Raw genomic sequence first — 17,022 nt, 5'->3', positions numbered from 1 at the left:
TGTATATATTTATACACAGGCTGGAAGCCTCTAGACCAAAAGGTTGATAGTGCTTACCTCCACAGGTAGATTAGGATGATTTTGATTTTCTTCTTTTTGCTCATATATATTGTCTGAATTTTCTGCAATGAACACAAGATAGAATTAGTGTTTCCTTAGGTAAACGTGAGTGGGGTTGCAGCCAGCTACCACTGTTCCTACAGGAGCATATTCCTTATGATTTCCAGCTTCCTCAAGGGTTTTGATTATGTAGTCTCTAAAATTAAAAGGGTTTAAGGAGAAACAGGAATTAAGTGATTTATAAAGATAAGTAGAACTTCTCCTGATCCATTTCCTTGTTCTGATCATGGACCACGCAGAAAAGAGTTCACACAGCAGGCCTGAAACTGCTGCCCCCAGAAAGGCCTGCTCACAAGACTGGCCCTCGGCTGGCGTCTAGAGACTCAGATTTGGGGAGGGTTCCCACTATGCTAACTGAGAAGGAGGTTCACTGTGCTGAAACTGTCCTTACAAACAATATGGTTCATGCTGAACACCTGCTTCCCAGATGGGAGTCTGGAATTTTGCTGATGCTAGGCAGAGGGTGCCTGTGTGATCAGGGCTCTGAGTCTCTTGTGAGCTTCCCTGGTTGACAACATTTCACAAGTGTTGTCATCACTTACTGCTGGGGACACTGTGTCCTATGTGACTCCACTGGGAGAGGACTCCAGGGGGCTTGTGCCTGTTTCCTTTGGACTCCTCCTAGGCTCCTTTCCCTGTGCTGATTTTCCTTTTATCTTTTCCCTGTAGAAAATTTTAGCTATGAGTCTAAGTGTATCTGTGTCCTGAACCCGGGCATGGTCTTTGGGACCCCAGACACACATATCAACCTAATTAGTCCGCTTGTTAACAGGGTGTATGAGACCCAAGCCTACTAAAGGGATGTCTGGAGCAGCGTAGAGGTGAGAGTTTGGCTGGAATGAGACAGATGGTCCAGTGGCCCTTTTGAGCGAAAGGTCTGCCCAGTGGGGAGGGATGGATGGGCACCTCAGGCAAAATGGAATTCTGGATCACCCAGGACATGGGGTAATAGAAGCATGTTGAGGAAGGCTTGTACTTTCATTCATTCATTCATACAGCAACTGAGTACCTACTCAGTGTGCACCAGGCACTCTCTAGGTCCTAGGAATGGAGGGTTAGTTAAGACAGATGATGTCACTCCCCCAAGGAGTTTACATTCTGAGTTACAACTACCATGACCATATAACAGTCAGAATTGCACTCTGGTGGAGCCTCCTTCAGGATAACCACAGGATTCCACCAGGGGCTCTGGGATACCCGGGAAGGGTCCAGGGAAGGGTCTGGAGATGTCAAGAGCTCCTTCCCTGTTCCCAGCAGTTATCGAGCCACAGAAGGTCTTAGCCTCATGCTGGGTGAGGCAAACTGTATCCCCATCTTCCCAACCCTAAAAGTCCAGCCCAGGCCAGTCAGGGGCAACTCTTCCTCTCCCTGTCTGCTGGTTGTGGCATCTCTCCATCCGGGGAAGTCCTTTCTGTTTACAGAGACTGCTTTCTTTGGCTCTGGTTCCCTGGGAGAAGGGGGTAACGCTGTCCCCTCCTCTCTCCATAAGCCCTGGACTGGGATGGGCTGTGGCTATCTAACTAATCTAGGATTGTGGAATGCAATCTTTTCTGTACATTTTGTCAGAAGATTTTAAATATGCCCTTTTTATACTCAGAGCCATGGCTACAAGAGCTATTTTAAGACAGTATATTTCCTTCAGTGGGGAAATCTATACCTTTCCAGTTCTGTTTTTAAATGAAGTGGTTGATGTGAATTACCCAAATAGGTCATTTGACATAGGGGGGTCCAGTGGGCTGGAATTAAGTGGGGAGCTAAGTATCTACCTACTGTTTCCCTTCTTCCCTGTGATTTTACAGAGTTGATTATTTCCTTCAGTAGGAATATTCCTTCAGTGGGAATATAAAATTACTTTATATTTCCCTTTCCTAGTTTTCATTTTCCAGGCTTTTCGTAGCCTTATGCACTCATCTTTGAGAATGAACTACAGTTATGCTCACGTCTCTTGAGTATTGGTCCAAAAAGCCACCCTCCCTACAATACATGACATCAGCCAGAATCTTCTGGATAGTCCCCCAGTTACTGTTTGTTCTAGACCAGCACTTCTCTAACTGTAGTGTAAGTAAGTACAAAGCCCTGGGGATCTTGGACTGGTTTCCTCCGACACCAGCCCCAACCCAAATCCCCTCCCCAAGATAATTGTGGTATCAGTTTCGTGAATAGCTCCGCAGACCTCTCTTTACTCATTTGCATGCATTTAATATGCCCAAGGGTCAAAGGTATAGCTGTCTTTAATTAATAGAGCCAAATGTCCTCGGAAGTAGCTCTTCCAGTTTATGCACCCCAGCAGTGCGGGAGCATTCCCGGTTCACAGCACTCTCACCAGCACCAGAACATTTCGTGCTTGCCCACCCGGTGGGTGCATGTGCTATCTTGTTATTGTCTGAATTTTCACATTCCTTGTGACTAGTGAGATTGATTGTCATTATGCATGTTCACAGTCGTTCAAGGTCCCCTATCAATTACCCACTTATTTGTTTTAACCCATTTTTCTATTGGGTTTTTTTTTCTTTACCCTATACACTCCTTTTTCATTGTTGAACATATAATCCGTTTACATTATTTGACAAATCAGTGCAACAAGCTGTGTGGTGAAGACTCACTCCCACACCACTCCCATCCGCCCCGGACCCCACTCTTCCTCACAACCAGTCTACTGCCTGCCTGAACATCATTCCAGAGTTTCTTCATGCAAGTACCTATTTTGTCCCTCTCTTTCACAAAACATATCATACCGTAATATTGTTCGACCCTTTGCTTTTTTCCACTTACTGTATCTTGGTATTCAGTTCAGAGAGAGCTTCCTCATTCGTTTCTATAACTACCTGCTACGTGCTGTCTGTATGTACCATGATGAATTGGCCAGTCCCTCCACTGGAAACAACACCTGGGTTGTTACCAGTCTTTTGCTGCTACAAACAGGGCTTTCACTAACAAACTTGTTTAAGTGCCATTTCACCTATAAGCAGTTATATCTGTTGGATAAAGCTCCAGATTTGAGATTCCTGGGTCAAGGGTTAAATGCATTTATAATCTTGGTAGAGATGCCGTTTCTCTCCATAGATACTGACCAAGTTGTGCTCCCACCAGCAATTGATGAAAGTGCATGTGGCCAGCAGAATAATGGCCCGAAAGATGTCCATGTCCTAATGCCTGGAGCCTGTGAGAACCTTCCCCACCTCCCTGCATGCCTGTGATGTGGATCCTTTTAATCAGCCTGCCCTGCATCTTCCGACGCTGACACCCAGAAAAGGCCGGGGCCTGGCAAGTGCTCAGGGCAGCTTCTGTGAAGCTACTTTACAGACTGAAATGAGCTCTATTTTAATTTCATTTTTTTCCCCCTGTAACAAGCAAAGTTCACATTACAGATAAATTGCCCGGAAATTCCAATTTAATAAGGCATATGCATTTTTCAGGCCTAGAAGCACAGAAAACATCTTGCACGCTGGTATTTCTACACGGAAAGGTTTATTAAAAAGACAGCTTTGAAAATGTCAGAAATTTACATGGCATGCCTGGCCAATTGGTCAAAAAGGCTGATGTGACAAAAGTGCTCAAATGCTAGGAAGCGAAAGAGCTGGCTGGGGGCCTCAAGCTGCTCTGCCCTCTGGATTGGGGAGGATCACACCTGCCATCCAGTGTCTCCTCACCACAACTTGGTCTGGGTTACATTGGCAGAGTGACAGCCAAATGGAGCATCCACCCTTCCCCATCTGTGGGTGTGATACTGAGTGGGAGCCGCAAGCTGGGCACCAAGGCATCTGTGATACAGGCAGACCTATGTAAGGTCTTCGATGGGAAGAGGCACCAAATAAAATAAACAAATAGTGCAATTAAACAGCACAGTTATGGGTACCCGATTATTTTTTAAGGAAGAGAAATAGTGAAATGCTATCCTGCAAAACCTCCCAAGCCCTGGCTTCCATCAGGCCTAACTGTGCTGGGTATTGCTTTCAGAGGACAAATTCCAAGCTCCTGTCTCTAAGCACTTCACTGAATACAACCACTCTTTCTACAAGAAAACAGCAGACATGTTAATTGTACTGCAAAATTGTGGTATCAAAAGACAAAAATAATAACAAAAGGAGAAACAAAGAGCATTGCTTGCATGCCGGTGTGAAAAGCTAGATTAATTCAGTTTTTATTTATGTTCTAAAGTGAGTTGAGTGATCAAGGAATGAAATACAGTCCATTTAACGCTTTCATTATTTTAAATATGTTGAACCACTGCACATCACTCTTGGGTCAACTGTGAACTTGATCAACTACGTTTCTGATAAGATGGGAAACAAATGTTACCTTCCTTTGCATTTTCCGTTTCCATGATTGTTCCAACTGAAAGAGAAAGGTGTGATAAACGTTCACTGGGCGCCCTCTGTGTACCAGGCACTCTGCTCGGCCCTGGGGATGCAGGAGTAACAGTACCTGGTCTTAGGCACGAGCAACAGGCTGCATGTTGGTTAAAGCCCAGCCCCTGGAATCCAGCATATCTGTGTTAAATTCCAGCTCTGCCACTTCTTAGCTGTGCTGCTTTTGGCAAGTTGCTAAGCCTCCCTGATTCTTGGTTACTTCATATTTTAAAAAGGCATACTATCCACTTCATCAAGTTATTGTGAATCACAAAAATAAATGTGATGCCCGTAAGGTGTCAGCACAGAGCTGGGCACAAGTAAGCAATCTTTGCTACTTTCGTCAACTTTCACCTCATCCTGACACTAGGAGCTTAGAGTTTGGTGAAGGCGGCAGACCCGGAAGGGCCCATATTATGGTCTCACAGGCATTTCAGCCCGTGCAGGTGCCCAGCAAGGACCTAGTGGAGGGTGATTCATTCCAACTGGGGTCACACAGAGTGACCGGGGGGAGACGTTTGAGGGGGGTCTTGAAAAACAGTAGGAGTTTGCCAGGTAGAAGCATAAATTACTAGTCAAAAGACTGGTGTTTTTAAAGCAGCTCATTCTCATGAGTAATACATCTCTTCTGTTTTCAAGAAACACTGAAATGATCATGGGGTGGCAGGAGCATGTGGGGGGCTCTATGTCAGCTTCCCTCCTTATCTCCATCTGTTCCCCATCCCGTCCCAGCCTCAGAACACTGTGCCCCCAGCTCTGCCAAGGGGTATATTTCCAAAACATTCCTGGGCATGGCATGGATCCCATAACCAAGGGACACACTGGAGCCTGACCCTGGTGAGCCACTGACATGTCCACGGCCTGACTCTGATGCCAGCGCCCCTCGTGGGCGCCCTGCACAGGCCGAGCACGTCACATCATCCCTTGCAGCCACCCATGAGATCTCTGGGATTGTCCCCAACTCACAGAGGAGTAAGTGGAAACAGAGAGAGTAGCTGGTCCAGGTTCACACAGCTAGAGCCCAGAGTCCAAGCTTTCCCCTCCTACATGGTGCTGGCGGTGTATCTGGTGTGTCGCTTGGGCTGATGAAGCAGAGAAGCTGGAAGCAGGGCTCCACCCCAGACAGCCAGGGATCAAATCCCAGCATGGCCCTGGATGGAGCCATGGCAGACCTTGGCAGAGCTATTATCTCTCTAGGCCACTCAGTTCCTCCTCTGTAAAAGGGGAAGGATAATACTGTTGTTATTGACCTCAGAGGGTTGGCCTGGAAGCACTGAGAACAGCACTTGGCATGTGTCACCACTCAGGGTAACTGGACGTCGCTGCTGTTGATGCTGTCATGAGAAAGTGGGCAGAGCACTATGAGGCTGCTGTAGGAAGGACAAGACCACCACCTTCCAGAAAGCTCAGCAGGGGCCACCCCCTGGTGTCATCCTGCAGTCCCAGGTCTAGAGCAGCTACTTTGCAGGACAAAAACTCAGTTTGATTCTTGGGTCAGTTCACATGACTCCAATGCGAAATGGATTGATACAAAACCAGATGCTGCTCTGTGAATCAAAATGACAATGCTGTTATGTCTGAGGGTCTGTCAATGCTACTGGAAGCCCAAAGACCTCCAGAGGGCTGACACCGAGGCTGCGGGAGAAGGTGGGAGGGAGCAGAGGGTCTCCCGGTTGGTGGTCAAGTTAGGGCTATGGATGATGTGCTGCCTGTCGTAAGCACCAGGAGGCCCATTCCCTTTGATGGACCAGGTTGACCGTCCCTCCCATCAGTGACCACAGCCTCCCCTGGTTACAATCATGTTGCCACCCTGAGATTGCCTCCAAGTCATGCACGGGTAGCCTGGGTGGTTCCTGCTCTCCTTGGCCACACGTAAGTGGATAGCCCCTCAATTTCACCCACATGTGAATAAACCAACCCATCACGCTTAGATTCATCCTAATTCTATCCTCAAATTTCATATCTTCTTCAAAACAAGATACTTAGGAAAACAAGTGTCTTCTGACCACCCACCCTGAGAAAGGTGATGGGAAGTTAGCTGGGAGTGGCATAACATGGGGGTCCAGAACAGAGGCTCTGGATCAGGACATGTGGGCCTGACTCTACGACTTCAGTAGCTGTGAGGTTTGTGCCTCAGTGTCTTCATCTGTAAGTGGGGATATTGCACCTACTGTAATCATTTAGTAGTGCCACTGTAGCAAATTACACAAACTTGGTGGCTAGAAATTTATTCTCCCACAGTTCCAGAGGCCAGAAGTCCAAAATCAGTCTTACAGGGTCAAAATCCAGGTGTCAGCAGGGCTGCGCTCCCTCTAGAGGCTCTGGGGTGGGGGGCCGTTCCTTGCCTCTCCCAGCATCTGGTGTCTGCAGCATTCCTTGGCTGTGGCCACATTTACTCCAATCTCTGGCCTCCATGGTTGTACAGGCTTCCCCTTCTGTGTGTCTCTAAAATCACTCTCTGCCTACCTCTTATAAGGACATTTGTGATCACATTTAGGCCGCCAACCCCCTGACCCCAAGTAATCCAAAATAATCTCCCCATCTCAAAATCCTTAACTTAATCAGATCTTCAAAGGCTTTGCCATATCAGGTAACATTCACAGGTTCCAGGATTAGGACGTGGATATCTTCTCCACTGTGAAGATTAGGGTGCTAATTAGCTCCAAGCTCTTCATTTGGAGATGTGCAATCCTATTGGTTAAATCAGGTTTTAAATATCCTTAGAACCAAAGCAGTTCATACAAGGCAGAGATGACCAACTTTAAGCACCTCTACCAGACTGATGAGCTACCGGTGTTCATGTCTCCTCAGGGGCATATATTTCAAAGATTGGTGGGGATGGGCAGGAAAGCACCAACAAGCACCTTTCTGGCTTAGGTGTGGAAGTGGCACATTACCCAGGCCACCCAGTTCAAAGAAATCTGACCCATGCTCAGTTTGAGTCTCCTGACAGTTAAGACTCATTTCTTACTATATGCATTGTGATACTGTTTGAACTTCTTACAATGAGCACCTATTGCTTTTACAACAACCTAAAAAAAAGGTACTTTTAAATTCTTTGATGGTTTCCTGTTGTCCAGAGTCCAACCCCTTTCAAAAGTAGGTTCTTTATAATCTGGTCTAATTTGTTTCTCCAAATTCATTTACTTTCAGTTTCCCCAAAGAAACTACGTTCCATCTACAACTGTCAACCTTCTAATCCCTAAATATTCATTCATTCAGCAAGTATCTGTTGAGTGTTGTGTATGTGCTAAGCAATGTTCTGGGTGCTGGGATCGTGGAAGTGAATGAACAAATATCTTTGCCCTCGTGGAATGTACATCCTAATGCATGTCTCTGTTCTGTGTGTCAACTCATATTGTTCTCTCTTCCTGACTTGTCTGTCCTCTCATTCTCTGACAACATCCTACCCCTTCCTCCTGTCTTAGTTCAAATGTTGCATCCTCCGTGAGGTTCCCAGGGTCACCCTCAATCAGAAGTAATGATTTCTTCCTCCAAGTGTCAATGGGTCCTGCTTGTACCTTTACAACAGTGCTTCCCGGACCTGGTCTGCAGATGGTGCATCCAACATGTGAAAGAAACAAGACTGGACTTGGACTCAGGAGAGGGGCTATGAATGCTGCTTTGCTTCTGTGAGAGCTGGGCATCCCCTTCGTAGGTTGTCATGAGGAATAAAGGAGGCATATGTGCAAATGCTTAGCACACAGTAGGTTGAGCTGGTGTTCAGCACTACTTCCTGATAAGCAGCCATAACTGAAATGGTGTTTTTGGATTTGTGTTAAGCATGATCTGGCACCTACAATAGGAGCCTGTGGCCCACACTCAGTAAACCATTCCCGAATCTAACTTGAATGCAATCTAATGTTGTTTGGGATTTTTTCTTTCAGGTATTCTGTTTACAAGGACCCAGCAGGCTGGCTGAATATTAACCCCATCAATGGGACTGTTGACACAACAGCTGTGCTGGACCGCGAGTCCCCCTTTGTCCACAATAGCGTGTACACTGCCCTCTTCCTGGCAATTGACAGTGGTGAGTAATCTGAAAAATACCATCAAGGGTATACTTTTCAGTTACAAATATATTTTGTGTTTTTGCATTTCTTCTGATGCACCTAGAGGTATTCCTGGGAAGAATGCAAGGGTGTGGGAGCTGGGAAGCAAATGTTTGAGCACACATGTACAGAGTCGGTAACATTCCCAAGACCTAGAATTCTCAGGTTTTCATAGAAAGGTGAGCAGTGTCTGGTTAGGGGTCAGAGAGTGAGCTCACTGGGTTCCATCTCAGGCAGGCACTGAGGTTAGGAAGCCATGCTCATGTCTTTCATCTTAGTGTCATGCTCTCATTTGCAGAGAAGGTTCTTTGACTTAATGCAAGTTGAAAGAAAGTCCCAAAGGACATCACTGACTCCGACAATTGGATGGTTCCCACTGCTTTTATCCTATTATGATACACTCCCATGAAAAGACATCAGGCACACTCAGCCAGTAGGTCAATAACCACAGAACAATGGCAGTTCATTCAAAAGCAACGTCCACGTGCCAGACCCTGTTTTAGATGCTGGGGAAACAGCAGTGAACAAAACAAAACAAAACCTGTCCTGTTGAAGCTGACACGTTAGAGGAGAAAAGAAGAGTTTAATGTGCCTCAATGATTCTCTGCTCTTTTGAGATCAGACAGCAGGGGACAGGGCAGAAGTAGGGAGTCTCTTAAGAGACTGTGTGGCAGTCTAGCCAAGGTGGTGGCTTGGACCGATGAGAGGGGAGAGGATGAGGAGGGATCAGATTCTGGAGATCTTCTGCATATTTCAAATGCAGAGCTGACAGGATTTGCCATTAACTGAGATGCGGGGATCAGAGTTGGTTTTTGGACATTTAAGCTGAGATGTCTGTTGCATCAATCACACAAGAAGTCTCCCTCTTATTCTCAAAGGCCAGCTGTTCATAGCTAAAGACTCCGTTTTAAGTCCTTATCTACCAAGATGAATATTTACAGGCCTTTTTATAGGTGCCTGTCAATAAACCCAATAGCAAGGGTGAACTAAGAATTCTCAGACCCAGCCTCCATATGCTGGGTCCTCACACACAAACTGAATAGGAGAACACATGTCCAAGAAGTAGGCAATCCATGTGGCATACAACAGGCAGAGAGGGCCTCACAGTGAAGTCAACCCTTGTGTTTAGCCTTAAGACAGGTGGGATTTGGTTAAGTGGCAAGGTCAGGAGGCAAAGTACCTAAATGTGTAGAGCAGGAGAATTAAAACCAGAAGCAAGAATGACTCGGGAGTCCGGAGAAGGAAAGAAGAGTTGCACTTGCTGTGAGTGGATATGTAGAAATCTACTTGGATGTATAAGGAAAAGTCATACCTCCAAAGCATCTCAAAAGCCAGATGACTCATTTGATAGAACAGGCAACCAAGAGACCCTATAAGTTCTTGAAGAGGATGCTGACGTGATGAAACAGCATGTAGATGTGCATCAGCCAAGAGTGGGACCCGACACTGTGCTCAGTCCTGGAGACGCAGAAATGCACAACACGTGGCCCTCGTGTTCAGAGGGCTCAGAAGTTATTTGGGGAGTTAGTCAAGTAAAGGGAAGACTGCGACAGAGTGCCATCACTGTTCCAATGGAGCTAAGTCCAGAGGAGTCCCCCATCCAGCTTGGAGGGTGGTCGTGGGGAGCTTCCTGGGAGAGGAACACCTACACCAAGTGATGAAGGAGACATTGATAAAAGGTAGGACATTCTAGCAGAAGTCTGAAAGAATATGGGTAGAAGGGAATATATATATTGAGAAGTTGGCCAGCATTACTGGAGACTAGCATGGTGGGCTCCATGCATGCAAAGGTACATGTGGAGAAGCGAGCAGGTGCTGGACTGTTCTAGGGCTGGATCTAGGCCTTATGCTGATGCCCAGTGCCTGTCACAGTGGCACCCACATACCCATGGAATAGATCATGCACTGAGCATGAAATCCCCTAGATGCTATGCCAAGGAGTTGGGCTTCATTGTGTTACTCGCTTGCCTCCAGAATTAACTTTGTGCTCTAGAGAGGTAACTCCTACAGCAGTGTAGAGAACAGAACCAATGATGAAGAGATGTAAGACAGGGAGGCATTAGACAGCTGTGACAAAACTTGTGGTAAGAGAAGTGAGGACCTAAACCGAGGCAGCGAAGTTGGTTTGGGTGGAGTCAGTCTGCAGTTGGGAAAAGCGTTGAAAACCCTAGCAAGTATCTTAGTTCAAGAGGTAAGAGTCTACCTGGGAGCAAGAGAAATGGACCAGAAAGGATGAATCTAGGTAGCATCTGAGAGAAAGAAACAAAGCTTTGTAAAGAATACATACTGAACACAAATTAGAGAAAGGTTATATCAAGGTTTCTAGCTCAGGAATCAGTAATGATTGTTCCATGGATAGAAACAGGGAGCTAGTTTCAGAGGATTGTTTCCTTTCCTGTATTTTGGGTTGGGGGTGTATGTTGAGATGATGTCCCATGAGAAGCTGGCAATATAGGACCCAAATAGAGGAGAGGCACTTTTGCTTAGGGAGCCACCCATGCAAAAGAGATGGGTGCCATCAGAACAGAAAAGGTTTCCAGAAGGAATATGTCTAGATAGACTGCTAAGGGCATAAACAGGGGATGACAATAAGCCAGGAACGTTTAAAGTACTGTATAAATGAAAAGTGTCCATTATAGACTAGCTAAAGTAATGATTTCAAGGTTCTGTACTCCATACAATTATCAGTACTTGCAGAGAAATTTCCCAGCTAAGGATGCCATGTAGGAAGGTTGAAATATAGCATAGTATAGTTGTCATTGCCTTATGAAATATTTAACTCAATTATTAATCAAAAGAACTGGAAACACAATACACTTTAATGTTGGCCAGAAATAAGGGTGCTCTTTCCAAGTATTCAGTGATCAATTAAGTGACACTTTTTATATGTACATCTTATCCACAGATATCATGGAGAACCAAATCACAATTTGCAGATTAGGAAACAGACACAGAATTTAGTTGACTTTCTCAAGGTCGTGTTATTAGGAAATCATTTTTTTACCTTCGGTTTCTTGCATCCTTAATATGCTTAAAAATTTCTATCTGGAAGCAGCAATCTGGTTTCAAGTTCTACCATGCCACTGACTAGCTATATGATATTGGGAAAATAACTTACAACATAGTCAGGACCTAATGATGCCTTACAACTGAGTATTTCTGTTGAGGAAACCCAGTCTCATCTATGTTTTCTCAGCATCCCGCATGCACACACATGAACTGTCTGGCTATGTAACTGTGACAGCCACTTACAGACTCAGTTTCTACTTCTATAAAATGAGGAAGATAATTCCTACTTATGATGTTGAAATGGAAAAATGAAGTGCTGTGCCCTCCCTACTCTTCATCAAAAGCCATATTAAATGTTCACTAAACGTTAATCCTTCCCCATGGGGGTTCTAGAAAGGAAAGAGTGGAGCCCAGAATAATTCTCCCATGACCCAAGAAAAATATAGCTTGAAATCTACCTCTTGTCTAACACTGTTAATACTAATATCAGAAAAGGAAATTCGAAATCTGGTGTCACAGATGTTTCCAGAAGACTGAAATGTCCCTAAAGATGTAATGGTAAATAGAAAACAGGTTGGCATTAATATACAGAACCATCATTAGGGATGACAATCTTGAACAAGGCCCAAAAGACTTACAGCAAAAAGAACATGAATAAAAAAGACTTCATAAATCAGAGTAACTTTTGTGTAAAGGCCCCTTTTTGTCATTCACTGAAAACTTATCTCCCAGTATTATGTTTAACCAGGAAAAACCAAAACTTATTAGATCGAAGTTAATAGTACTAATTGATATCTCAACTTTATCCAAAGTGAGCATTTGTTTCTATTAATTTTATAGAAATTCAATTTATTTGATGGAATGAAAGAATAAGGATTTTTGTCATATAACACTAGGAAAGCTGAAGTAAAATAAATTAACTTTATCCAAACAAGAATCACTCAGAAATTTATGCCAAAACATATCAATAAAACATATGGCTGCAGGAACTTCCAGGTAGGATGTAGTAAACAAATATCCCCGCTGTAAAACTAGAAAAACCCAGATAAATTACAAAAATCAGATGATACGGAAATCTTAATTGCAAATGCATCAAAGAGAAGCAGTGAAACCTAGATAAACTAAAATACCAACGAAGGAAGAACCAGTCCAAAAAGCGCATAAGACAGCCAGCCATTTTTTCCCTCTCTGGGGGCATTTTCTGATTCCAGATGAGAGTCAGGCTTGGATCAGGCAGGGGGCCTAGGATGAAGGGGAAACAATCCAAAACACTTGTAAGAGTCAGGTAGAGGTGGTGTGACAAACTGGAAACTTGAAGGGCTTTAAACACCTAGTAGCTTTCCCCCCATGGACAATTGCCTTTTAATGGACAAAGGGAAATCTCTGGGGGGGTCTCACAGGAAACAGATTTCAGAGGAAGCAAGCTCTCCTCAGACATCCAGCCATTCTCTCATTTAAGATATTTGCCAGATTTTGAAGGCACAAGGAGCTGGAAGGTGGCGTGTGGGATGGCTAGAAAGCTGAGGTGGTAATGGCTGAAGGGCAGAGCTGGATCTCCTAGAGCCTTTCAGAGCTGAGATATTCTAGGCTTTCAATCAAAATCCCAGGAGGCCCATGCCTAGCAACCAGTAAACCAGTCTTGCTAAACCTGCAGCCCAGGCTCACCCATCTCAATCCCTGACTGAACTATGAGACAAGCCCTCATCCTATCTGGCTGACACAAGAGAGGGGAAGATTCATAACAGAATATACTATCTGGAGCCTCTCTCATTCTTTAATACATAATGTCCAATTTACAATTTTTAAAAAATTACCAGACCTGTAAAGAAGCAAGAACATGTAACTGATCAAGAGAAAAATTAGACCTACGGAGGAGGCAGATATTTAAATTAGCAAACAGGTACTTTAAAATAACTATGATATTATGTTCAAGGAAATAGGATAAAAGACAGATTAAAGCAGAGAGAATTACACCAAACATATGGAATCTAGAAGAAAGAAATGGATATTGCAGAACTGAAATACATATCATCTGATACTAAGAACTCAATAGGTAGATTTAACAGCAAAACACAAGATGTGGGACCTGGAATATGAATCTATAGAAAACACTCAAAGTGAAACACAGACAGAATAAAGAATGGGGGAAAATCAGATAAAAGACTAGTGGCGCATGCATGAATTGGAGTCCTAAGGATAGGAGAGTGATGGAAAGCAGAAAAAATATTTGAAGATATAATGTCCAGGAATTTTCCAAAACTGATCAAAGACATTCTAACTCAAGAAGTTTGACCAACCCCAAGCAGGATAAATTTGAAGAAAAACATCAAAGTCAAACTGATGAAAACCAAAACCAAAGAGAAAATACTGAAAGCAGCCTGAGAATAGGAGACATTTACCTGTAAAGAAACAACAGCCTGACTTATGACTGAATTCTAAACAGAAATGAGGAATCCGGAAGACGATGGAATAACAGTTCTTTGATCAGTTTAAAGATACCTGCCAACCTAGAATTCTACAGGCCTCAAATTTTTCCTTCAAAACGAGGGTGAATAAAAGACATTCCTAGCAAATGAAAAATGAGGAATTGTGTTGCAAGCAGATTCACACCTTTTACTAAAGAGAATATTCTAGACAGAGGGAAAATGATCCCAGAAAGATGTGGAAATGCAGGAAGCATGAATAAAAATAGAAGGGTAAACATGTGGGTAAGCCAATGATTGTCATGCATGACATGAGGAGCTAAAAATACAGAATAAAATGTATGAGGACAGTAACACAAAATGTGGGAGGCAATAAATGTAGTTAAAACAGGCTCTGCACACACTTTATATCAGACTGTAATAAGTCAGGTATCTGTATTGTAACCCTAGGGTACCTGCTAAAAGGATAGAAAAAGAACGTAAAACTAACAAATTAACAGAAGGAAAAATGTTCGATTAATCCAAAAGAAAATAAGAAAGGAGGGGGAAAAAGTATTAAAAAGGCCAAATACAAAAGCAAAGCAATACGATAAATATAAACCTAATCGTACCATGTGTTAGTCCGTATCTGTTGCTTTTAACATAATACCTGGAACTGGGTAATTTATAAGAAAATGAAATTTATTGCTTACAGTTTCTGAGACTGGGAAGTCCAAAGTCCATCTGGTGATGGCAACAGTAACCCAGGGGTCTCACATTGCAAGATGGTGGAAGTAGAGAGAGCAGAGAGAGAGAGACAGAATCTCCTCTTCTTTTAAAGCCCTCAGAACCACACCTCTGACCACCATTTTTAATCCATTCACTACTGCACAGTCCTACAATCCAATCACCTCTTCAAGGCCCCACCTTGCAATTACCATAATAGGAATTCCCACCCTCTTAACAGTCACAATGGGGGCCAAGTTTCTAATAAATAAAACTTGTGGGGACACAATTCAAGCTTCAATGAGTTTTGGGGGGACATAATTCAATCCACTAGAGTGGTATTTACTGAATCCTATTTTTCAAAAGTCTAGGTCCAGAAACACCATTGGGTCAGCTTTCTGAACACTAAACCAAATCAGGGTACTAAACCATTCTAACCAGGTCCAGAAAACATTGTCACACGAATCAGAAATGTACCACAGCACTGATGTTGCCTCATCAGTATATTCCTTCCCCATAGAAAAGTCAACATAGAGAATTAAATTTTAAACAGTTTGCATTTTTTGGTGAATCTGGAATTCAAACTATAGCAGTTAGTCAAATGAATTATCCTAATGACTGGTGCCATTGAACTGTTCATTCATTCATTAAATAAATATGGGGAACCTGTTACATGCTGGACTCCAGGCTTGGGACTGGGTGACTATAGCTGTGAACAAGCAGACAACAAGAGCTGATATTCTATAGGGAGACAGACGTTTTCATAAGTAAATAAATAAACAAACAAAAAAATTGCAGAATATTACAAATGCCGTGAAAAACAGAAACAGGGTGATGTGAGACAAAGAGCAAAAGGTAAGACCAGGGAGGAGAGGGAGTAGGGAATCTTTACACTGATACCTGGGATGCCAAGGGACTGGAGTCCCCCATGTCTTCACAGTTCTGCCCCAAACTGTTTCTGAGACCCAAGATGAGTTCTTGTTTGCTAGGTCCCCTTTAGGTAAGCCTGGGCTTCTTAGCTCTCACTATGCATCAGAATCACATAGACACCTAGAAATACAGATGCCTGGCCTATACCCTCAGAGATTAATTCAGCTGGTCAGGGGGTGAGGACCACTAGTCTAACCCAGTCTTGCTCCGAGAGTGGCTATGGACCAGCAGCATTGGCACCACCTGGGATCTGGCTAGAAATGCATATTCTCAGGTCCCATCCCCAAACCACTGAGCCAGAAACTCTTGGTTTCAGGCCAGGCATCTGTGTTTTTACACTTTCCAGGTGATTCTAATGCTCACTCAAGTTTACAGAAGACTGATCTAAAATATGTTCTCCTCTCCTGCTTACCACTAATACATAATACTTTCAGTACTGGAGTTGCAGTTCCAACTCCATAATTAGATGTAAATGGATTACATATTCCAAGTAAGATTATCAGACTATTAAAAAACTCAAAAAACTATATGCAGTTTACAACAGACACAATTGCCTTCCTGGGGCAGATGCTGGGACTGAGAAATCAGTTCCAAACCCAGCCGAACCTAGCGCCAGGGTGTGGGCATCACCATGACATTTGGGTGACCTGCTGTGTGGCTGGGCTACCTCTGCCACTTGTGCACAGGTGGCAGCACTGTCATGGACCTGGGACCGATACACAAGAGTTACCACAGGGACTGAGAGGGGTTTGAGGAGGCTCACCTGACCTCCCCAGGCCCCATGGAGCAGTTCGCTGCCTGGCTTGAGGAGGCTGTTGGGTGTCCTGGCACAGAGGACGCCAACGCCATGTCCGGCTACCTGCAGCAGAGATGGAAACCCTCTGCCACACGTTGCTGCTGAGGGGCGTTGGCAGGATGGCCTCAGCTTCCTCCCTAACTCCAGTGCCTGCAGCCAGGAGCCTTCACCATCAGGTGCACATGGAGGCCCCGCCAAGAAGCTGCTGGGAGGGGACCGAGTGCTCCTTCCACGCCCACCCCAGGAGCAGCCAGACCAGGGCTGTGGTCGGCCACCAGAGTTCTGTGGTCCCCGATCAGGAGTATCTGAGAAAGAAAAATGAGGAACTGAACCAGCTCTTCTGGGAACAAGAAGTGCTGAGGCAAAATACCAGGGTGGCCACGTCCTGTTCCCGCAGGTGGTGGAGTCCTGGCAAGGTGATCGTCTTTCAGTGGCACCTACAGACAGGAGATTCCCCTTGAGGGCCCATGACCCACCGCGGGGAGGACTGGCTGTAGGAAAGACTTGTGCCTTGACTCCGGAATCCAGGGACTCTGGCCCCCTAGTGGAGCTGGGGCCAGGTGCTCAGAGATGGTGTGGGACTGGGAGCCGGGCCCCCCTTTCTAAACTCAGCCCTTGCCCCTCCCCACCCCTATCTG

General features: G+C 44.6%; 1 protein-coding gene and 1 pseudogene across 1 annotated transcript in view; both read left to right on the top strand.

Moving 5' to 3' along the window:
- CDH13 (cadherin 13) overlaps window positions 1-17,022 on the top strand; it is a 1,069,738-nt gene that overhangs the window by 1,021,875 nt on the left and 30,841 nt on the right. Inside the window, exon 11 of the mRNA XM_063110059.1 lies at window positions 8,357-8,499. Coding sequence (XP_062966129.1) covers window positions 8,357-8,499 — 143 coding nt within the window. The remainder of the gene's footprint in view (window positions 1-8,356; window positions 8,500-17,022) is intronic.
- LOC134386926 (pyridoxine-5'-phosphate oxidase-like) lies at window positions 16,220-16,899 on the top strand (annotated as a pseudogene).

This window comes from Cynocephalus volans, chromosome 10, assembly GCF_027409185.1.
Source record: "Cynocephalus volans isolate mCynVol1 chromosome 10, mCynVol1.pri, whole genome shotgun sequence".
NCBI lineage: Eukaryota > Metazoa > Chordata > Mammalia > Dermoptera > Cynocephalidae > Cynocephalus > Cynocephalus volans.
The sequence above is the reverse complement of the archived record's forward strand: the minus strand, read 5'-3'. Positions and strand labels throughout refer to the sequence as shown.